Source organism: Lycorma delicatula, chromosome 1, assembly GCF_047948215.1.
Source record: "Lycorma delicatula isolate Av1 chromosome 1, ASM4794821v1, whole genome shotgun sequence".
Taxonomy (NCBI): Eukaryota; Metazoa; Arthropoda; class Insecta; order Hemiptera; family Fulgoridae; genus Lycorma; species Lycorma delicatula.
This window is the reverse complement of record NC_134455.1, coordinates 257,871,126-257,897,477: the sequence shown is the minus strand read 5'-3', so window position 1 is coordinate 257,897,477 and position 26,352 is coordinate 257,871,126. Positions and strand designations below refer to the sequence as shown.

The window sequence follows — 26,352 nt, the reverse complement described above, 5'->3', positions numbered from 1 at the left end:
GGCTCATCTTACTTGAACCTTTGTAATGGAACTCTGAACCAATACATCTTTACTACTTTAGCATTAATGTGATATTGATGAATAAGTTTCTTATTTATCAGTTATAATATAATTTGTTATCGAGTTCATTATGAGTTTCATTATAAGTTTTTTAAATTTGAATATTTTTACTGAACTGATATAATGTAAGTTTGGATATATTCAAAGAATATGAATCCTATTTTGTTTAATATTTTTTATTTTATTCTTTGAAACTCATTCTTCTGTGAAAAGAAAAATCTAAAGTAAAATACATAAATAAATATTTAAATATGTATTATCTTAAGCGGGGATAGCAAAGCAGTTTTGATTCTCATCGGCAAAATTATATAATTGATAAATGTTTCTACTACTGTTTTTAGAATTATTCCAATAAAGGCATTACAGATAAATAAAATCCATATTTTTATGTTTTTCTCTATGCGATAAATTTTTTTACATTACTTTACGTGCTGATTACAGATGTGTAATTATTAATTTTTTATTATTTTCAGCAAAAAAAAATAATAAAATCAGTAGCGTCATATACTTGCATTAAAATTTCCTAGATGACATTCTTCTTTTATGGTTAGTCTTTGTGATCCTAAATTAATGGAACATTAATTTGCTGGCATATTATATTAACTTTTTTCATACTTTTCAATCACTGATATATCTTTGCAAAAGCATTCACCATGTTCCATCACTTACTGCTCCAAGGTTTGATATAAAAAAATCCAGATATGAGAAAGTAGGAAATGATTTTTTGCCGAAGTGACATATAACAAATCACTGCTCTTTTTATACACTAAAAAACCCTGACATTTTTGTGATTTATTGATACCTAGAAAAAGTTTTGCAGATATCCAGATGTGAAGTTTAGCTTTACTCACTATACAAAAAGCAAGTTCTGAAGTTAAGCTGATTTACTGTTTCATGTTGAGTCTCAATTCCATTTACAAATAAAATAACAGTATATCAAAAATGCATCCTTAGCAATTACCTTTAAGCCTCCTCACCATAACACAAAAATTTCTAGAACTTATTTCTTCAATAACTGTTTTCATAAGACGTCTCATATTAACACGAACAATTGGTACAAAGGAATTTTTTATCATTATAATAAAAATACTTTAAAACTACACTCGCATAAATCTATACAAGATACTCCTCAGATTTATGAATTAAACCTAATTGTAAGTTATGTCATCAATATCCCTTTAAAAAAAGTATTATCTCTGACAATTATCAAATATTGAAATTTTTGTATCTTTTTAAACTAAATTACACCTTGCAATCCATACTTTTTTTTGAAATCATTTAATTTACCTTATGATATGAGACGGGTCACTGGACTGTATTCCAAAGTCTAAATCAGTAACTCTTCTTTCATAATTCCTACTTCCAGATCACTATTTTTGAATGAGAAGTTTTCTGGAAGCTTGGGAACTTCCAAGGGGCTACATTAATGAGGTACAGATGGGAATGGGGGATATAATACTACATGCTTAGATTTCATAGAAATTTTATTTACATTATAAGAAAAAATAAGCAATTAGTTGGTAATGTGATCTTTTAGTTCATGTCAGACCACAGGAATACCACAAGGAAAAGCTTTTCATCCCGTTTAGCCATCCTTTTAAATAATTGCACAGTTACAGCATACTGTTATTGAAAAGGTTTTTAAATTAAAGTTATCTTTTTAATACCTTTCCCTTTTAAGGCATTAAAGGTATTCTTTCACTGTTACTTTAGATAAATTAACACACAAACAAACACCCGACAAAATTGACATCATTACTCAAAATCATTAATCTGAATTCCACTTCATTACAATATCACTTTAGGTTGTATAAGATTGTGTGAAAAGTAGCAACAAAATAAAAGGATATGCTTGTTTTTAATGTACAACATTTTCATGTATGCTTTATTAAAATGTCATAGTGTGATATTTATGGTATCACTTATAATAAACTTACACTATTAACTTATTTATAATGCTTATAAATGATTTAAAACAATAAATGATAATAAGAAGTTTATAAAATTAACTAGCAATATAATACAGAAAATCATTCTTATATATCCTACTATCAGAAACTTAAATTTTGAAGTTACTACAAAATTAAGGGGGATGTAAAAATGCTGATTTTAGATTTATTTCACAATTAAATAACACATTAATTCATATCATATATGTTAACAAATTTCTGTTAAAAACAAAAATTATGTTTATCAATATTATCTAAAAAAATTATATGTTATCTCTCATTAAAATAATTTATGTTTATTTAAGCTTTTTACAGCATAATAAAGAAGTCTAATCTAGCTTTGTTTTTTTGTAAACTAAATTACAATTTTGAAGCATGCTGTACCTTTTGTAACAATTTTTTTTTCTTGACTCATTTTCTAGTAAAGAAAACAGATCTTAAAGTCATAAATGTATGTTATTCATAACTCTCAGATGAAAAATATTGAAGGTAAAAAATAGAGTTGCAAATCTATCAGAAAACATGCAGACAGTTCATATAAGACCTACACCTATGACAACAAGTTGTTTGATCCTGTATCAAAAGAGTTAATGGTAGTTTTCTTTACGATAAATTCTGGTTAACATGGAAGTAGAAAGGGAATCTGAGTTAATGGAAATTTCTTTGGATATATATATATATATATCCAAGAAATCATTTACATTTAACCTTACCACTTAAAATTCTGTTACTGCACATATACTGGTATTTGGAGTACAGTGTTCCTTCAATATTTTGATAATGCATGAATTAACTTTTTTTTTTGTTAGAATTTAAGTGCTTAGTTAAGTTGATAAAAAAGTTTATTTAACTTAAATTCAAAAAAATAAAAGTAAAAAAAATATTTTAAAATAAAAAAAAACCACTCAAAATCCAAATTACAAAACATTAAAATATAAAATGAAGTATTTCAATATATATATATATATATATATATATACAGTACAGAGCTAACAATTAACAATTAGAAAAGCAAATTGTTCAGTTATAAACAAAGTATTGTTTTACGAATAGAAAAAAGTTAAGAAATTGATATCATCTACATCAGCATTGTTGCTGATAGTTTCATAGACAACAATATGTTGGCTGTGATTTTTGAGGGCATTTCTGCACACATACTGCAAGTGATGTCAGTTTTAATATTTTTATGACTTCTTCCACATAAATATATATTTTTATTGGCAGACAGTATTCTGAGATTCATGTTCTTAGAATTTAGAAAGGAAGATATGTCTTTAAAACGGTACCAGAGTTAAGATCTTTTTTCAAATGTTCTTCTAGAGAGTTCATTCCACAATCATAATCATATTTTCTTGTCGTGCAACCTTTTATGATTAACAGCAAAAAAAAAATGTTTTTACGAATTTATTTTGGCTATGATTCCACCTTCTTGATTTTCTTGTCATTGAACAAAACTGATCCACAGTATCAACTCTACTTTTATTCTTATCTAAAGTTGGGATTAGTTTTTTACTTTTTGAGTACACCTCATTTGTATTATGAAACGGTGATAGTAATAATATTAACTCTTTTTTTTTGTGATGTGAAACAAGTCTTATTATATTGAAATCCAATTATCACTGATCCAACTTCATGTGATTTGTCACAAAATTCAGGTGTTTCCTCTTTTATCTTTTTCAGTGTATACAAAAGAATGTCATAAATATTTTAGCTAATGGGAAGCGGCTATAATAAATATTTTTATATTGCTATGGAATTCTTTAATTAGTTTTTCACAAAAACCAATATGCTTTGCTTGTCTAATTGATGTAAAGTCCTCATTTTGTTTACCAATATTTTATATTGAGGATACACAAAATTTTACTATCATAATTATGTAAAGTTTTATCCCAAATTTTGTGGCAAATTCTGAATAAGTCCTCAATGACTATGAAAAGTAAATAACATTTCATCTATGCTAATGAATTCTTAAAGGCTGTAGCTATTTTAGTAGTTAGTAAGAAATTTTAAACGGAACACATGAAGGGGATAATTATCAGTCAGTCAGGTTCAGATTGTGTTACCACACATCATCAAAAAAAGAAATAATGTACCACTAAAATTCTCTCAAAGGATAGTCATTTGTCCTGTCAGTAGCTCAAAGTTCTAACACATCTGTTTTATAAACAAAAATTAAAAGCAACTTACCAAGAAGAGCTATGATTACAAAATATCATGCCTTTTGTAACAGTCCGCTAACATGTCAAGTGGACTATATTTTGGTTGTATAAATATTTGGAAACTTCCAAGTCTTCAATCATATTAAGGGGGTATAATTAAAAAAAAAATTCAAAACTAGAAATGTGTTAGCTTGCTGAGAAAAATCCTTTTGGACCAGGAAATATTTTAACAAGATTTTTGGAGTGAGTTTTTTATGTTTTCTGAAGCTACAATTTTAAGTTTTGAACCTTGCCAGTGATATATCTGAAGTAATCTCACTCAATATATTTTCTCATTGTCGTTGTAACTGATTGTTTGGACTCACTACTACAAATGACAGTGAATTATTATTTTTTTTGAAGTAAATATCATCGAAACATCATCTCATCTCGTCTCCTAATCATTTACCTCTTCTAAAGTTGACCGATATCTTAATTTTCCAAATTTCTATTAATCTTGATAAAATTAAATAAAAATATAAATGGCTTTTTATTACAAATTAAATTTTAACATTTCTTATAAAAACCTAATTAAAAGAAATCTTATATCACAAACTGAAATATTATTTTCAAATAAAAAATGACTTAGTAATAAAATAAACAATAAATAAATACATATGAATAACATAATAATGCATTAATCGTTTTAAGATAAAATTAACTTGAGATAATAAATGGTAAAACATAGAAATTCAGAGATTATGTGCAAGGTGAAATACAGACTGCTAGGAACAGTGTAACTTTGGTACAGCTTATTTTACAAATGCGTACTGCCCAAACAAAGGCATGCAGGCAGCACAAAAATGCCAGCTTTCAAAAAATTTTAATAAAAGAATAAATAGTCTGCTTGGTCACAAATTTAATCCTGATTTGGTTGAATAAGAAGATATTTAATTATGCAACCTAAACATATAAGTGTTACAAAGTTTAATATACATTTTGTTGTTAATATACATTAAGAACACTTGTTGTTGTTAATATACATTGTTTTTGCAATATTTTGTTCTATTTATGCACTATATAAATAACTAGCCAGTCTGCCTACCCCGAACCTGGACCCTCAGGGGCCTGGTGACCCCAAACCACAGAGCTCGGGCCACAGAGCTCGCTTCGCTTATCATTCCCATGTTGCCAGGGGGACCAGCACCCAATACATCAGCAGAGCTTGCTTCGGTTCCCATTCCTATCTACCCGAAGGGCTCCACCACTTGGACCCCTGCACTGTTCATTATTCTCATGATTGTGAGAATAATACTGATAAATAGCATTTAAAGTATTCAGGCTTTATAAGAAGCCTGAAAAAGAAACTAAATTACAAAAAAAAAGAATAATAGTAACTATGGTAACTAAAGTACACACACCTTGACGATGAAAGATTCATAACTTATTTCTCTGCCATGGTGGCAGAAATATGATAATGAAGTAAAAGATTAATATTTTTTTCCTTAATGAATAACTTTAATTCACAACTTCACCCTCCTTGGGGGTGGAGAAATAATATTTTTAAACACCTTGACCTTCAAAGTAGCTAGGGCCTCAGTCTATGACTTAAAACAACCTTTCCTGGGATGACATGAATGTATCCTGAAAATTTGAAAGCAATCAGTCAATTGGTCCTTGTGTGATGCGAAATTTAAACACATTAATTTCCTTTGATTGCCTTTATAAAATATATGTTTTCATTATTGAACTTTCACATCTAGAATCTAATCATAGATAGTTAACAATAATTGCAGGAGAGATGACAGCACCAAAACAAAATTTATGATGTCTGTTGTTTTGACTGCAGCAATTTCAACTGCTGTAAATTGTTCTTTGTAATCATGTGAATGGTACATAAATATATTTTCTATCTGATCAACCACCTTACACATCAAAATGTTTAAGATAAGATTCACTCAATAAGATAAGATTCATCAAGATGTGTGAGTAAGACAATATGGACCATAACAGTGGGGCTAAAACAGAAGCAAACTATATTGTAACCAAAATCCTTTAGTGCAGCATTCATTAGTCAGCATGCTAGATTTTTAGGGATTACCCTAAAAAAAAAAAAAATCAGTCTTGTTTAATATCATTGTTAAACCACAATTGTTGGCTGAAAATGGAGTACCCTATTATCAAAGAAAACGTTTAGCATTAAAAAAACAATTTTTTTCTTTAAATAAAGATTAAATTGCATTAAGTAGTATATCATATTTACATAAAGATACATTTATTATTTTAAAATATAGAAAGAATCTTTCCTAAAATATAACATACATGAGTCTAGAGGTTTTTTGTATTAAATAAAACTATTAAATTAAAGGGTTTAATTAAAATGCAGTTAATAAAAATAAAATAAAAAAATGTAAGAAGTACAGTCACGTGGCACTGTTTTATCTTATTTAATGTTTTTATGATTCAACAAGGCCACCTGATTTGTCTTTGACTATAATCTTTATATGTATTATTTTTTTTATAAGATACTTTCAATTTCAATTTTAATTTTTTTTTACTTGAAGTTTTCATCACATAAACTTGCAGCTTGTTTGTCTGTTAACTCAGATTTTACCATATTTATATAATTACAGGTATTATCTATATTTACAAAGTCATTCATAATTACTTTTATGTGAAAATATAAACTAATATATATATAAATATAAAATACATTTTTTTTTTTAATTTTGCTAAATGGCAGATACATGAGTAGTGTATCTATCAAAACAACAGTAAGCAACAAAACCAAATATAATAATAAAAATAACAAAAATAAATTTATGATTTATAATATTTCTTGCTACAACAAAGTAGCAGTTTTTAAATAGCAGGGTGAATAAACTGAGTTAATTTTAATGGCATATTCAAAAAGAGTATAGCGTTTAAAATAAAATTTTGAACAAGAATTTATGTAAGCTTAACTCAAGGTCTTACTGTTTTTCTTTTTAAATAATAAATCATAAATTTCATTATAATCACTGTCAAATATATTCATAATATAAACTATTTTACAAATTATATAAATATTTATTTACATTAATCAAACTATTACAAAAAATGAAAAACTGTTTTTAAAAGTGAACCTTATCATTATAAGTAATTACAGAAAATAAACATAATTTCAAATAAGAATTTCAGCTAATGTAAACTAATGTAAATTAGTACTCAACTAATGATTTTCACTAATGGCTAGTGACAGCCTTTATTTTTATATAGTGTTCTTTCTTCTATCAACTTCTAAAAAATAACTTAAGGTACTGACAGAGCTTCTATTATGTAAAATGATTATATTTGGAATATAGTCCATACCTTCAAGAATAAGATAAAACATAATAATACTGAATGTAACAATTCATATTCTTTGTTTTTATGAATGAATCTTTTTAATTTATAAAGAAATAAATCACATAAAAGCTAAGTAAATAACTTAAGACATATTCCACACATGTGCAGAGTGACATTTGATTATGATAAAATAAAAGTTTTCAATTCTTCCTCATTTATATGAGTTTTGGGATTACATTACATTTAATGTGTACAATCAAATATTAGGCTACAAATTCTAAGTGGATTCAGACTCTTAGGTTACAGATTCTAAGTAAACAAGTGATATTTTGCAGCCATCAAAGTACTTTCACAGTGCTTAAAATAATTCATTGTTGGCAGAAAAGTATAACTTACAAAAAAACGTTCCACATGAAATCTACAGATCTCTTACAAACTGCCTTACTTAAAAGCTACTTCTCATTTAATTAATATTACAGAAATCATTCTTTTATCCTTACATTTATCACATTATATAAAATATAATTATTAAACTTTACAGTGAATATGCATTTTCAAGATAATTAACAACCAGTACTGAAGATATTTTCTTGTATAACTACAAATTTCACCTGAGATATGATTTGATTAAAATCTACAAATAAATCTCAAACATTAACAGGTCTCTTGCATGAGCAATATTACATTTTATAGCCGACACTTTAATGAAAAAACAATCAACAAATTGAATAACTCACGAATGTGAATGAGTAATGCAATTACTGTAATGTTTTAAAATATAGATAATTTGTTTTAAAGTCTACAAAAAGAAGTTAAAATCAAAATAAATTCAATTTTGATTGCTAAATTTAAATTAAATAAACGACTTTTGCACCACTGGTAGGTATATAGAAAAATTCAATTTCTAATTAAAAAGTAATAATCAAGTCAGTAAATGCAAAAATGAATCACGTTATATTTAACGTAATCCAAGTATAAATCACATGTCTGGTAATATAGATTCCTCAAGCTCAATCGTTGGTCTGCTAGGTTTAATATCATCAGCTTGTGCATCTCTGGTATCTATCTCTTCCAGAGGACAACTAGCTGTGTTTTCATCATCAAAGTCATCCCAGTCTTGAACGAGTTCATCTTTTGGTTGTTTTTTTGAAGATGACAATAACAATGATGGAGCAGCAGTGTTAACTATAACTGTACTAGAGTTCAAACACTCCACATTATCACCGCCACTGCTAACAGCTTGTACAACACTTTGAACACCTTTGATGGTCGATGACTGTGATGTTACGTTAAAATTTGACTGCTGAATCACAGAAGGTTGTATAATGATACTATCTCGCTCACAAACTTCCATTGGCTAAAAATAAATATGAAATACTATCAGATACATAAAATCTAAACACAAGAATTGATGTAAAAGGAAAAACCTTATATCTATGTTTGTACACATGTACATGTTTTGCTATAATTATTTTCTATGGTTATTAGAGCCTGTAGCATTTGCTTTGGCTCAAAGCAAAACTGCAGTCTAAAACGGTCAGTATTTAGATTTAATACACTTGAATCAAATCATACAGATTCATCTGTTGACTATTTAACCTTTGTCAGATCATGCTATGTGTTGATAGGCAGGTCTTTCCCTTTGACTTAAATGATGGGGGTCAGGTAAATTGTTGGATTCTTGTTTATTGCTCTAAGTTCTTAGTAAGGTTGTATAGTAAAACATACAACAGCCAGTGATTAGTTTTTCTACAGATTTTTTACTAAATTTTAAGAAATTATTTTTTCATATTAATTTTAAATATTTAATTTTATATTTTAACTATTAATAAAATCTTATTTACTTTTCAATTTCTGCACTAATTTCATTTGAAATATTAATATTGGTATATTAAATTAATTTATACCTCTCATAAAAATTCCTTTCTTCTCTCTCTTTTTCATTTGCTTTCTCTGTAACTTCACATTTATTGTCTTTATTTCTGGGACTAATTTAAATATTATGTAGTGTAGAATCATCACAATAATTACACATATTGTGGCAAAAACGTTTAAACAATTATTTTTCCAAACCAATAATTATGCCAGTTTTCCATTTTTGAAAGTTAACATTATATATTTTTTATATAATTTTGACTTCCGCCATTTCACTTCCTGGCCTTGGTTTCTTTATTACCTGGCCTTTCTGTGTTATATATGAATTAGCAATTGCACAACAATTTTTTTTTATAAGAAAATACTCTAAAAAACATTATTTTTTAAATGATCTTTTAATATATTATCTTCTTTAGAACAGATTTCTGATTTTTAGTTCATTTTTAGATGTAATTAACTAAGTTTTATTTATTTTAAAAATCGGTTGCTTAAAGAAAAGAAAGGTTATCACATTTTTTGAGATAACTAAAACAGTCAATATAATGCAGATCAGATTTGGTCTAGTGGAAAAGACAAAGCTGTGGGGGTTATTGTGAGAAACAGATCACATAGATCCATGTAATCCCTCTCTTGGGGTGGAGATTCTGATCAGTGAAAACATTTTTTTCATTTACTATAACTTCCCATTCATAAAAAATATATGCACACATCTAGGATAGTCAATTGTATGCATGGAACAACCATCAAGGTAACGTATGTAACTAAACAAATTATACAAAGTCTGGCCCTTCATAAAAAAAAAAGTCCGGACAAAGCTATCATTGCAGAGGGTGTTAGTCTAGACCAGATGACACTTAAAACCTGTCGACTTGAGAAATTTATGAATATCAAAGTAATTTTTTTTGTGATGCTGCAAAATTCAAGTTCAAGTCCAATTAATAAGATGATTCCTTAAATAAATAAATAAATATACAGGAAGAAAGATATTTATTATTATTTTTAAGTAAATGTTCATTATTTCAAAAAAAGAAAGGAAAGGTAACAAGTTAAACTTAATATGCAGTCATGTATATATTACAGTAGTCTTTTCTATAAGAAAACTAATTTATATGTTAAGTAGAATGTTATATCAAGTAAAAATTCTGTAACACTTTGAAACTTGTAAACTACATACGGCTTGAAAACCTGGATATATTTTACCTTTTATAAAAATATCACTGTTTTAGAGTTACAGGATTGCAGAGTATTTACTTGGAGCATAAAAGAGAATTATCATTTAAAAAAACCATATTTACTCAACAGTAAAATTATCCCACCTTGAAAATCCAATTACAATTCAATAAAAAAAATTACAATTTTGTCAGCAATCTAAAATAATATACCTAATGTAATTTACATAATTTAATACTTGTTAGTCACACTAAAAATCAGTACAAAAAAATTAAACTTCATGTAATATGTTATATAATTTATATATATATATATATATATATATATTTGTTTTATCACATCAGAAAACTCAGTCAACTATATAGTTTTATGAACTATAGGAATTACAGAAAAACAGTAAAAGAGAAACTACAACTAATTTACCAATGATAAAAAGTGTGAAAGAGATAATATGGTAAAACAGTTAGCAGTCCCAGTTTAATTAATATAAAATGCTCACTGTTAAAAGGCAATCTCTTATACTAAGGTAATTTAAACATTAAGTTTAAATGTGTATAAGTATAAATATAGTTTTTTATTAAATCACATTAACCCTTAAATCAGCAACTGTCAAAGAACAGGATGGTAATTCTTGCTTAGTAGTATCACTTCATCAAGTTTGCTACAAGTTTTTTGAATTAAGGAAATTTAATTTAAATTCCATCACAGATTTTTTTACAATATTTTTATAAAAATAATAGATTCATTTTTATGTGTAGTTTGGCAAAATATAACATTAAAAAAAAAAAGAACAAAAAGGATCTGTTTTTTCCCTTTGAGGAAACAACTCATTAAGAGCACATTTCTCTGTTACACTGCTAAGGTATAAGTGATGTTGGTATATACCATGTAAAAGGTACTTTTGGAAAACAAGAACCCACCTATATCAATTCATCATTTGAAAACAGACTCAGTTCATAAAATGTATACTTCCCTCATGTTTTGGCAAATGCTAGATGTCATAATAAGAACAGTAAACTGTCTTTATATTTCATTTTCTGTGTATATGAGAAACAAGTTTGTTACTTGTTTTCTAATAAGATACATAAAACTGACAGAAAATCATAGTCATATAATACATGTGGAGTGTACATTCAAAATGCATGAGTGTTGGAGTAGTGAGAAAATGTGCAAGATGCTGCAAGTAGTGGGTGGTCATCTATGACAGTTTGATAAGATGGACAATTAGTTTTTCTTATTAGATTCTTGTAAAAAGCCTCAGAGCAGTCTCTTACTATAAGATCTTGAAGAAATTGAATTGCATTTAGAACAGAAGAAGACAAAATCTTAGTCACGGCTGCTTTGCAGCAATACTTGATGCAAATCAAGTATAATCTTTATGCTGCTTTGCAGCAATGCTTGGTTGCACACCTGTTTGAACACAACATATTTAATTATTTGATGGGAAACAAATGGACCATTAACCATACAAACCGAACTTAGTATTCAGTGATCTTAATTGTTTCTGTAGTCTACGAAAACTTATTCTTTGACAGGTGGCTTCTTTCTAAGATGAAGAAATGTAAAAATTGGTATTCCATAACAATTAAAAACTTTTGTAACTAGCTATGTAGAAAAATCGTGCAAGGTATGGCAGATATTTTTATGCTCCATAAAAATAAATTTATTAAAAATGATTCATTTTCATATATTATTCAAATTTAACTATCATACTGTGTTCATCTATTAACATAATTTTTTCCTTTCTATTACTGAACTGTTTTTTATTTTAAAGTAAAAAATCTTAGTGATTTTATATTATTTTTAAATAGTCTTTTTTTTTGTAGAAATGTGTGAAACTAACATTATATTTCTCAGTAGAAAATATTTTTCTGTCAAAAACTATACATGAAATCTGAAAACATTTTTTTTTGTTTTTACTTTTCTAAAACATTTTAAAATAATAAAATTGAGCTGAGCTTCATAACTAATTGCATATATGCAAGTATATAGTCATTCATTTTCAAATAAATGTTTAAAAAATTATTACTTTAAATACATCTAGCAGATATTCATTAAATATAGTATAGTAATTATCACCTCAGTACTACTTTTATTTCTAAAGTGATTTTAAACACAAGTAAAAAAAAGATGCTGATGACACGTCCTTTATAATAATCATATTCATCTGATGTATGACAAACAGAATACATTAAACAACTACAGTTATAACCTAAATTTCTAATGGATAATAACAGAGTATACTTTCAGATGAAAGAGTTAACAGAAACTATATTATAAATTTCATCTTTTGACTTTCCCCTCCTTAGGTATATGGGTTAGATACAACTGTCTAAACAGTGTTGAACAAATACACTATTACAATCTATAATTTACTGTTTCCAAATAAATCCAAGCGATAAATTAAAATGCTAATAAATCTAATTATACAACAAACATAAAATACTACCTGGGGAGAAGTATTATTTGTTACATTCTTATCTGCATTACTTGCAGCAAATTGTATAGTTTCAACAGATCTTGATAAGAGCTGATCATCATTCGTTACAATACTAATTGTTTCTTCTTGCTGTTGTACAGTATGATTATCTTGTTGAAGTTCCTCCTCCTGAAGACAAGAATTTTCAGCTGCCTCCATCGAAATGTTACCTTCTATTTCTCTTGCTTCCTAAAAGTAAAAAATATATCAAATTGTAACAGATTATTCAACAATTTTATTTGAGTATGTCTCAGGAATTAGCATTTTATAAAACAAAGAGATAGGATGCAAAGATGAAATTCAAATTTGATATGCTAGCATATATCAACTGAAATAATAATCCTCCAAGTTGGATACAGATCTTAGAGAGTCTGGAAAGCAATTCAGGTATGTAAAAAAATACTTTTGAAAAAAAACTAATAAATTGTTATGATAATATAACTTCATGTTAATTATGCAGCATGGATTGTGACTATGGTGCGACTAATGCATGGGTTAATATTTTTGACAAATGATATGTATATTTTTGTAATATCTAGTAGTATTATAGGTACTTAATTTAATAATTCCTAGATAACTACTTATTATGATGACGTCTAATAAACTTTTAATAAAGTCTGGTTCTACACTTATTTTTATAAATGGTTTTTAAGAAAGATTTATTTTTGAATATACCTTGAGCTCAATCTTCAATAATGCTCAATTATTCTACATGCTGATAAATTCCGTTTTTTGAGTTTCCATCCACTATCATGAAAAGCAATCAGAGTTATGACTCTTGATCATATTTTAATGTGACAAATGTAATTTTCCTTAATTATATATATATATATATATATATATATATATAGTGTTCTTAGCAAAGTAAAATAAATAAATACTTAAAAAAGTTTAAATTCTAGAATGGGTGATATATTATAATCACTTAAACATGACTAAACAAGAGAATCAAAATACTATTTGTGTTTACTCGAACTTATGGAAAATTCATGTTACCAGGAAAGAAGACAATAACGTCATCATAGTTATACATTATCATGTTTATTTTTGTATTTGCGTTTTCAATAAGTCATTCAAGAGACAATTTTATGGGGATTTGTTCGAATTGTTCTGTCAGATTATTTTACCTGTGAACAACTCAAACCTGTTGTTTAGAGGTATTGATTTTTAATCTCTTTCTGGAAACTGAGAATGACACTGAATCAGAAAGGCAAAAATTACAGTGCAATGAAAACCTGTTATAAAAAAAATACTTTAACGGTCTACACCTTTTGAGATATAAAAGAGGCATACTTTCTTTTTTATAAAAAAAAAGAAGTAGGTTTATCAACGTAGAAAAATTTTACAAGGATAAAGAATGAAGTCATATTTATTTGTAGATTTAAACTACAACATAAATAATTTAAAAAAAAATGAATATAGAAAAACCATTATTTTTCAAGAATTAAATTAAAATGACCTATATATTGACATCCACTGCTTTCTAAGATCTTACCTCATTAACTTTATATTTTAATTCCATTCTCTTAGCGTGGGTGTGCTTATAAGGGGTTATCAAAAGGTAGTCAGATTAATTTCTATGTAATTTTCAATATGGTGTTCAACATTAAATCTGACTTTGTCTTCATTTTAATGCAATTCTTATTAAAGTGTAGAAAACTAATTTCTGTCAAATAAATGTGTAGTAGACAATGAGCATGACTCACAGCTATACATTACTTTATTTACAGACCTCGTAGTTGCAATCTCATAATGTAATCAATTAACAGTTTGATGAGACTAGCTTTTTTGGCAGCCAAAGTGGCAAAACTGTAAAGTTACTAGTAAACACATGGTTATATGAACAGCTTATTTAGGTATTAATATTTTTAGTCTACTGTTACCACGTGAGATGTAAACAAATTTTTTGTAAAACAAGTTTTTGTTGTGCGTTACAAAAATGAACAATACTAATTATGAGTGACGTTGTGCAATCAAGTTTTGTATTAAATTCAGTGAGAATGCTACTGAAACTTTTTCAAAATTGAAAAGGGCATATGGAGATGACGCTCTGTGATGAGCCTAAGTTTTAAGGTTGTTTAAAGCATTTTCAGATGGCCAGGAATCACTTGTGGAGGATCCACGCTCTGGAAGACTGTTAACGTTAAAAAGTGACGACAATGTAGAGTGAATCACATACTTGAATTACAACCAGCGATTAACTGTCAGTATGACTGTAGAACAATTGAATTTGAACCATACCACAGTCTATAAAATTCTGACAAACAAATTGGACATAAAAAAAGTTTGTGCAAGATAGGTTCAAAAAAACCTCACTGTTGAACAGAAAAACAACAGGGTGGAAGTGTGCTACGATCTTCTAAGGCGAATTGAAACTAATTCTGATTTTCTAGAAAATGTTATTATTGATGATGAATTTTGCATATTTGAGTATGACTCAGAAACAAAACGCCAGAGCAACGAATGGCACACTTCAAACTCACCATGTCCCAAAAAAAATTGAGCAAATCAAAAATCAAAACCACGCTAATTTGTCTCTTCAATAGTAATGGCATTGTCGATAAGGTGTTTTTGCCTACAGGGCAGACTGTAAATCAATATGTTTACCGAGAAATTCTTGAAAGCCTGCGGAAAAGAGTTGCCCATGTAAGACCAGCCATCAAAGACAACTGGATGCTGCATCATGACAATGCATCTTGTCACACTGCACTCGCAATTAAAGAGTTTTTGACAAAGAAAAACATTCTTGTAGTTCCTCAACCACCTTATTCATCTTACTTGAGTCCCTGCAACTTTTTCCTGTTCCTGACTTTAAAAAACACTCAAAGGGTACCATTTTGTAACAGTATAAAAAAAAAAGTGTAACCGACCATTTGAAGATAGTTTCTGAGTTCCAACACTGCTATGAAAAGTGAAAAAACCGTTTAAAAAAGTGTGGCTTCTCAAGGGAAATGTTTCAAATGTGATAGAGTCCATGTATAATTGGATTTAAATAAAAAGTTTTTCTGAACCAGTCTCATTACTTTATTTAAAGACCTTGTATATATTTTACAAATTTTTTTAATTATTTCTTTTTGTTTTGATTTTTAGTTTTGTTTCTTTTAGCTCTATCAATGTTGTCATCAGATGCACTGACTACCATATTTTCTGAGTGACATTGAAATCAAGAATATATTTCGCAACCTATATATACATCTGTAAGTAAGTTAAGCGTTGACTTCTTAACACATTGATTGCCAACACCATGATTTAACAGGATTATGCTTTACGTATTTTCATAAAAAATAACATTTGGTGACTAGTTTTCAAATCCAACAGTCTGTACCACAGCATTCTTTGCAACTCTAGTTAGAACTACCCTAAACAAGTTCTATACAATACATCAATGTTAGACTACTATAACTGAAAAACAGTATGTCTATAAAAATATGTCGTGATCTGTTTGGAACAATAATGTGTTTTATGTGTACGAATAAAATAAATAAATTTTTGTACTTTATTATTCAGCCTTTATCACAACTTTCAACAACAGATATGTATCATAGTACATATACATCATAACTAATGATTACGTGTTTTTAAAATGTATAGTTTACAACATGATGGAAGAACGTAGTTGCCAGACAAAATAAAATCTATATTTATAAACATTATTTTTTATCTGTTCAGGAACCTACTGGAGACTGTGAAAGAATAAAAATTAAAACCGATAAATATTAACAGTTTGTTTAGCAGAAGTTGAATATATACCTGGATATCTGTCCTTCATGACCAAAACCCACAAAATTATTGCTACTGTATTTCATATGGCTATGATGTAAAGAGACAAATTTAGTCATAATATCTATCCTTTCTGATATTGTAATGAAAATTGAACGCTTAGAGCTTAGGGGAAAACACACAGACGTGAACAAAAATCATACCTGAACCGAGTTATTTTCTATATCTTCATTTTGTTGTGATGATTCATCAGCATAAGTATGATCACTGGAAGGAACATCAGGTGAAATCATGTTATTACATTGCTGTTGCTGCTGATGCCGATTACAAAGAGCTATAGGTACGACTTCGGCAGCTGTTGTTACAACTGGTTGAGATCGAGTTGTAAATACCTGACTAATACTACTTGCATTTGCAATCATTTCTGGAATTATATATTCCTGTACTTCACCTGAAGTTCCATCAGTTATAACAGTTTCAGCCATCACCACAGGATTTCCGCTTTGATCAAACAATAATTCAGAATTGCTGTCAAGAAATATAACAGTCTGATCTGATATTATATTTGATTCATTCAAATTTAATGAAGTAGCAATGCCAGATGCCACATTACTTAAAGCTTCAGATTCAGAAGATGGTAATAAAGGTACAGCTGGTGACTCTGCAAGTATCGTCATACCAGGTGGCAATAGCACAGTTTGTTGTCCTTTCAAATTATTCTGTAAGTTATCAATAACAGGAACTTGAATTACTTGTAGCAAGTTCTGTTGAGGTGTTGGATCTTCTTCATCATAGAGCTTACGAGATTCATCTTTATGTGCAGTACGAATATGAGCTTTAAGATTAATATTTCTATTAAATACTTTATCACAATAATCACACTGGTATTCTTTATTAGGATTATCACTATGTAGACTCGTCTGCATATGGCCCTGAAGGGCACCGTGACTTCTAAATCCTGCATTACACACCTGTACAGAGAAACACACAAAAATCATTTTGTTAGACGTAAGAAATTGAACATTCTATTGCCGTAAGTAAATTAAAGGTCATTCCATAAACTATCAAAAGAAGAGTACATATATATATATGTATATTTATATATATATATTAAGCAATACTGACGTTGGTTGATTGATTGTTTAAAATATTAGACATAAAAAAAACCAACATATCTTCTCTGAAAATGATGCTTATATGTGACCTCACTTCACTAGTTGGGAGGTTAGATCTTCATTACCCCTACAGCCTGTACTCTTTGCAGTGGATAAATAATAAATACCATCTAATCACCAAAATGATAGTCTGGCATATTGTTCAGTAGTTTGAAACAGGCTTGGCTTTGAAACCAGTGTGCTCATAGAAGGAATTAATTACTAACCAGGAATTATAGTTCTTCACTGAGGGACTTCAAAAGCAGGTGGGGGGGGGGGGGAGTTCTATTACAGTGAAATTAAATTAAGTGAAGGGAGGTGATTATGTGAAGCAATGTAGATTTATAATTTACGGAAAACATTTTTTCCCAGTTTCTTGTAGTTTTACCACTCAAAAGTATCTATATCAAACTAATATCTAAAGAATAATATCTACATCTAAAAGAATATTATACTTTCAATCCAGTAATACGTTATAAAAAACTTTATTAGTAAATTTTTACAGGCTATCATAGAGAAGAAAAAAGAGAACTACTGATAGAAAAAATAAAAAACTGAGATCTGTAGTGAAGCATGTTTTTTACTATACACCTCCAGAACATTACAACTAAAAATAATTGTGCACACCTTGGACCACAAAATAATACATTAACATTTATTACACATTTTCAAAATACCACAGAATGAAATGTTAAAATATTTATGCAAGACATGCTAAAAAATAAAAATTGAAAACATCCTTTCTTTGCTATATAGTATATATTTTACAAATACAATATCCACATTTTAACTAGAGACATTCTTCTACTGAATAGAAGAAAAATGTCAAAGTATAAAACAAGTTTTAGACTGAAGTTTTGCTGTATATAAACTAAAATATAAAAAATATACAAAAAACAATCGGACATCTATAGCTCTTGATTTACTCTATAAAAAAAATGACTGGAAGTTTACAAGACAAAAATTCTGATAAACAAAAGAACAAATCTTTTGTTTTGTTTTAGTTTAAAAAGCAAAAATCCTATGCGACCTCATGCTAAATAAAGAATTTTTACATGAAGATTCTAGACAAGTATTTTTTCATAGACTTTAGACTTCATATATAATACCACATTCTCATGTCTGTAGTGTTTCATAAAAAATATGTAAAAGTAACCAGGAAAAGGAACTTTCATCTAAGTGAATAACAATACATGACATTTTTATTATTGATTATATCCGAAGAGAACTAATTCTAATTATTGTTCAGTACAATTTCAACAAAATTTGGGAAATTATTTATCAAGCTTTTGATTTCTATCATCAAATTCTGCCATTAAAAATTTATGTTACTATCCCATGCTAGATTGCGACTCCTCTATCAGAGTACAAGAACGTCATTTCACACCATGTGTTTACAAAGAAATGACAATCAGGGATTTTTAAATTTGAGCTTGTACAAACTGATTGGTTTTCATAATACTGTTACAAAGTTTGAATATGCTTATCAATATGTAAGTATTGTGGTAACATAATGCAGACCTACAAGTTCTGTAATTTTATTACTTATTTGGTAAGTATAATTCCATTTTATTAATGTATCAAGTTTACGACTATTATATTTGAAAAATAAAATCACCTTCAATGTCATATAGGTTAATAACAGTTGGCTTAGTGTTATTTAAATCTTATGTGCCTTATGCTTTTCTGAAAGTACTTAGGGATAATCTAGAAACAAACATACTATAGTTTGGAAGTACTGAGATTACTTAATGAAAGGACATATTGACAGTGATGTGGAAGTATTGAAACCTATAAACCAACCTTGTAACTACATTTCGGCCTGGAGGTCAGACTGTTAACTATTTATGATCATTAACAGACTTCCCTCACTTTTTAAATAAATATCTCCTTAAATACTTGAATAATAAAACTTTTACATTAAAAAAAAAAAAAATCACTCACTGTCAAATAAATTTATAATATAAATATTTTCTTATTCAAACTTGTCGCTGCATTATTTCTTTTACTATATGAAAATTGAATTTTCTTAATGACATATATCTAACTCATTAAAAACAGGCCTACAACATATATCACAAATCACAGTCTCTAATAATTTGTGTTTTTAGCTTTCTTTGTGTTTTGTTAATTTAGACATGCAGTTTTAAATTTCATGACATACTTCTAAATTTTCCATATGATTACTATCAAAATTGTTACTAAAATTTATTGATATTATTTTCCACATACAAGATAAATGAATTATTAAAAAAAAAAAATGAAAATGACACCTTGGAACACTGATTCTAGCTAATAATTGTTATCTAGTTTACTTGTTTAAATTAAAAATGATAAATTTATTTGTTCCTACCAAATTTTGTCTTATTTTATAATTTTCAATGAATTAAAATGTAAAAACTATTTATAAATATTAGAATTCTACATTTATTATTTTTCTTTTCAGATTGTCATTTCTGTACCACCTAAACAAACTTAATTTTTCATTTGGCGCTTTAATCTTCTGCCACCTCTGTCATCATTTTTTTTTATCTTTCTCAGTGTTCTTCTTTAAATCTTTTAACTCATGTAACCTTTTCTTGATAATTTCCCATCTAAAATCTCTTCTTCTCTTATTGCGATTTCTTAGAAATCCTTTCGAATCTCTAAAGACAATTGTTTTACTTTTAAGATAATTTTAAATTTATGCACATATATGTAATTTCCTTTTAGTTATATGAATAAAATAATTTAATTAGCTGTCACAGTTAACTATTTAAGGGTTATGCCAACTTATAATTAATTAATGGATTAAACGTAAGAAAATATTACTGCAGACCACAGAATTTTAAGAATTATGAGGACAATGCCTACAACAGTAGTTAACTAGTTGTTAACCTTCTTCATCTTCCCCTTATCCAGAATCCTCAATTGGGAAATGGATTATAGATCTCCATCTTGTTCTATCCCTCCACCATTACTCTTCCATAACCCTTCCTACCTCTACACCATTATTCATAATAATATCTTTAATTTTATCTAGCCACTTCTTCATGGTTTATTTCCAAGTTTGTTCCCATTTATCATCCAATTCAACATTTTAATGCGTTCTTTCTTTCATGAGAAGTTAGAAGCATTTCAAAGCACTTGGAATATCAGAAATGAATATACTGTACAGAAGAGATGCTAGATTAGGAAAGGAATCAGACTGGGCAGTATCTTGAGACACTAAGAGATATCAATCGATAAAGAATAATTGCACAATCAGGTAATATGAAGATGATAAAAATTTGAGCTTGGAAAGAAGAGGCCATTTATCGAAACCCTACCAGCATGAATAACATCTAGAAAAATGTTGACACCACAGTATTTCTTTTTCAGAGTGATAAGAAAGTCGATACACTGAAGTTGGTGAGTGTTAGAATACTACAACAGCAACTGAATTGGTGGTTTGGGAGAATGCTGATATAAACTAATGAAAGAAGTCTATGAAGTAAAGGTTTCCCAAAGCTTTTAGAGCAGAGTGGCTTTTAAGAAGATATGAAAAAGAATTATTAGATGGTTTTTTGGGCTTATGGATCTCATTTTTACATAGAACTTCCACTGAATTAGTTTGACATTTTAGATAACAGAGCAAAAAAGGGAGGAAATGGACAGAAGTTAACATAAATGAAAGTCATTACTCCAGTAAAAAGAAGAATCCAATATTTCCTGGAGCTGAATTGGCATACCGCACAACCTTGGGACTGTCTAGTGGCCATTCATGGAGTTTGTAGGCTCCAACATCTGCAGGTATATTTGTATATAGAGCTGCTGGGTGAGAATATTCCATTATTATTCATGATGAGGACCTCTTGGAAGTCATTGAGCATGTGATATAGCTACATCAACTGTTGACAACAACGGACATGTAATACTTTTTGTGCAGCAGTTAATTCTAGGATGATTTGCTGTTTATTTGAGTTAAAATACAAATTTTCACAGTATAAAATTTGCTGCATACATCTGTTTTGACAAATTCAAGTGTTGAGAATGCTGCTGCACTGATCAACGTTTGGATTTCTTTACAGGCAGTTCTACAAAGCTCAACATTTTCAAGTGACCAAATGGTGTTTTGAAGAGTACAGACTTTATTATCCTTCACAGATACAGTCTCACACCCAACTGATTTGACTGATATTGACAGTTGCTGTCCCTGAACCGTGGCTTAGCTAATTTTCAGTTATAACTGTAATTGTTGTTAAACTAATGATATAAAAAATTTACATGACTGTAATCCTGAAATTTATAAATGTTTTATCACATAATCTTTTATACTTAAAATTCATGTATATTTATATATGAATTTTTACATTATACATTATAATATTTATCATGTGTAACATGATAAATAATACGAATTATTATCCGCATTGTAGTTATAAATTTTATTGCAATACAGATAGGAAACTTACATGTACATAATTTTTCAACATAGTCCCCTTGCATTTCAACGCACTTGGTCCATCGTTGCACAAGCTTCCTGATGCCCTCATAAAATAAGTTTTTCGGTTGAGCTGCGAGCCAGGAATGCACCGCTTCTTTCACTGTTTCGTCTGAGGTAAATCGATGGCCCCTTAATACCTCTTTGAGTGGTAGTCAGAAGGGGCAACATCAGAGGACTACACAGAGGACGAGCCAGTACTTCAAAGTTGAGTTTCTGGAGAGTTTCTGAAACGCTCCAGAAACTCAACAGCAGTATGTGGATGGGCATTGTCGTGCAACAAAACACCTTTCGACAGCAGTCCTCAGAGTTTGCTTTGAATTGCAGGCTTCAGCTTGGCAGTAAGAATCTCACTGTAACGCACACTGTTTATTATCATGCCCCTCTCCATAATGTTCCAGTACTGCGCCTTGTGAGTACCAAAAAACCAAGCATCAGTTTTCCTTGGATGGTTGGGTCTTGAACCTTTTTTTGCAGGGTGAATTTGGATGTTTCCATTCTATACTCTGCAGTTTACTCTCCGGCTAGTAATGATGGATCCATGTTTCGTCTAATCATGATCTCATGTTTCAATTCTATCTAAGAAGATGTTCGTTACCATAGCGATCCAAATGTTTTTGGCAGACGTCCAAGCGTGTTTATTTATGCAACTGTGAGAATATTTTTGGGACCCATCTTGCACAGACTTTATGAAACCCAAGTCTGTTGTGGATGATTTTTGTAGGCAAACCGTGACTAATTTGCAGACGATGTGCCACTTCATCAATAGTTACTTGTCGGTCTAAGAAAACCATGTCATGTGCACTCTCAACGTTTTCCTCATTAGTGGTGGTAAACGGTAGTCAGGCTACTTCGTCTTGCATAACACTTGTGCGACCATTTTTGAATTTTTCAATCCATTCGTATACACTCTGTTGCGGCAACACACTGTTCCCGTATTGTACCGAAAGTCTTTGCTGAATTTCAGTCCCTGACACACCTTCCAACCACAAAAAACAGATCACTGAACGTTGCTCTTCTTTGGTGCAAACAGAAAGTGGAGCAGCCATGGTTAATGGCAGGGCAGCGATAATGGAACTAACCTAGCAGCATCAAACCTGCACACACATAACAACAATTAAACCACACCTGCGTCATCTACGCAACACGACAGTACTACTAACATAAATAAAAATATAACTAAAATGCGGATAATAATTGACTCACCCTCGTATGATTTAAAAAAAAAATTTGTTTTACCAAAAGGAAAATGAAGGGGAATTACTACTTTTTCACAGAAGATATCTTATTTATATTTATACATAGAATCCAAACAATAATAGACATATTTTTTGTTACACTATGTAACAAAATGTAATCATTAAAAATAATTAATTAAAAGAAATTATATTAAGCATTTAAAACAAATTGGTTCCAACAGGTCTCCCAAGTTACCAACGCAAAGGTTAATTTTGAGTGCAGCACTATGCCTGCATAGGTATTATTAATGCTAATGAACAAAGCAATAGAGGACACAAAAAACACACTCCAGTATCATTTACATTAATCAAACTGCATATTAACAATAAAAATAAAGAATAAAAAGGAAATCTGTAAAGAAACATGAAATAATTAGAATAATATGATTTAAATGAATATAAATACCTTGCAGACATAATCTTTTCCAATGCCAACATGGTTATTCCGATGTTTAATGAGTAAGCTGTCACTAAGAGCTGAAATAAGAAAATAACATTTAAAAATGTTGAAATTTTATTTTATTAACTCTTATTACAATAAAAAAAGTATCATTTTTATTAGTGTGAATTCTATATATATATATATATATATATTTATATATATTCATATATTTTATCATGAAAGTATTCCAAAGCAAAAATTTAAGCTAAGTAATTTGCCATATAATGCAGAGGAATATTTTATTAACAAAAAAAATCTTCCTTGTACTTTAAGTAATAAATGACAGATACCTGATTAACTTGCATAACTGTTACAGATCTCTACAACTTTTCATCACATCCCAAATATTGCATGTACTGTAATATAATTAAATTCACCAACAAATGTTCAAAAAGCTAAGCAATCTTGAATGAAGTGTTTTATCAAGATCATTACTATTTCAACAATTAACAAAGGAAAAAAGTCTATTTTGGCAGCATTTACAATTTTGGAAAAAATAGAAGTAAATTCTAAAGAATGATAATTTAATCAATTAAAATAACTTTTAATCATGAAAAAATCTGAAATAATGGTGCAGCAATTCTTTGCTAATCTGTACTGCTGTATAATCAAAAGCAGTTACATGTGAAAGTATGTAAGATATCATAACTATACAATGGTTGCAAGCTAGCTGGCTCAAAACAGTTAAAATCCAAAACTGGTATAACCATTGTCAACAATAAGTACCATGCCAAACTTCCTAAGCAAAGTAAGGAATGAATGAAGTGGTTTCCTATTGCCTTCCTTACCAAATACTGCTGCAAATAAACATGTCAAGCTCAGTGAGTGCAGATGACTCTTCACCCTAGAAGTGACACTTTCACTCTACTGTAAGGACTTACTATATAATGAATAATACTAACAGACAAAACAACTCCGACTAGTGCCACTTTCTTTCTTTTTCCTGTTTAGCCTCCGGTAATTACCTTTCACAGATAATACTTCAGAGGATGAATGAGGATGATCTGTATGAGTGTAAATGAAGTGTAGTCTTGTACAGTCTCAGTTCGACCATTCCTGAGATGTGTGGTTAATTAAAACCCAACCATTAAAGAACACCGGTATCCATGATTTAGTATTCAAATCTGTGTAAAAATCCAACTAGTGCCACTTGGACATCAGATACTTTACATACATAAGTTACAAGAAGCAGCTATTTAATGACCTCTGTTTGTTATAAAAATTACCTCTTTGTGTTACAATAATGATAAAACAATTATTTATTCAGATTGCCTCAAATCAGTACAAACAAAAACACTTATCAGTAAAATAAATGTTAGCCTAAAAAATGACCTATCTATTGTTTGAATTGCAACACTAGCTAAATAAAAGTTTTTGTTAGCTAATTAATTCGATTAATAAGTTAACATAGTATGATTTCTTTTTCTCAAAATAGTCATTTAAATTTCAGTTTTATTTTAGAATAACATCAAACTGTTTCATAATTTCAAGTTTTCTTACCAATAAGAACAGATTTTTAAAAATAATTTTTTTTTTAATTTAAGATGTAAGATTGCTATTTAGTAAATTTCATGTTCTGATTTATTATTCTTTTTAGTACTGTAAGTGCCATGCATTCAAAATTGTGATCTTATTGAAATACAAAAAAAAGAAAATGCCAAGACCATCATATAGAATATTTTAAAATTAAAAAAATCAACTATGTTTTATCACATTTCAAATTGGACTCCATGTGGTTTTATGCACCTGTTTGGGTTTGACATGACAGTCTCTTCAGTGTTTAATACCAAAATGTACAGAGGTCAAAACTAAAATAATTTAGTTTTTAATCAATAGAGTACACTAGTTTGCATACATAATTTAAATTGAATGAAAACCATCTTTTTTAATACATCTTTATATTGTGTTATAAGCCATATAGCATGTAGTTAATTACTCTGTACTAATAAAAAAAGTGTTTTTTAAGGTTTTAAACTTTTTTAGTAAATATTCTAAATATAAGTTTAAAATATTCATAAACACTCTTTGTTGCTGAAAAACTCCCAGTTATTCAGCAAAAAAGAAGTGCCAATATATTTTTAAATGAGCCAATTGATAAGTGGAAGTAATAGGGTCAAAGTAAAATTAAATTGATGCAGGTATTAATCTCCATCATAATCAGTAATTAAAAAAAAATTTTAAAATATGATAAAAATCAGTGACATATCAAAGCTTAAACGTGAGAGAAAAAAGCTTTCAAAATTTGCTATCCATAACAAAATCATGAATATTCATTTAAACATGTATGTATGATCAATGCTGTTAAATGGTTGAAGGGATCTGACATGATCTCAAGTCG

General features: G+C 28.8%; 1 protein-coding gene across 1 annotated transcript in view; it reads right to left on the bottom strand.

Moving 5' to 3' along the window:
• Nucleotides 1-333: 333 nt before the first annotated feature.
• Cp190 (centrosome-associated zinc finger protein CP190) overlaps nucleotides 334-26,352 on the bottom strand; it is a 64,512-nt gene continuing 38,493 nt past the window's right edge. The window contains exons 8-11 of the mRNA XM_075376146.1: nucleotides 23,979-24,049; nucleotides 16,922-17,689; nucleotides 12,969-13,187; nucleotides 334-8,831 (exon numbers count right to left, since the gene is read on the bottom strand). Coding sequence (XP_075232261.1) covers nucleotides 8,454-8,831; nucleotides 12,969-13,187; nucleotides 16,922-17,689; nucleotides 23,979-24,049 — 1,436 coding nt within the window. The 3' untranslated portion in view covers nucleotides 334-8,453. The remainder of the gene's footprint in view (nucleotides 8,832-12,968; nucleotides 13,188-16,921; nucleotides 17,690-23,978; nucleotides 24,050-26,352) is intronic.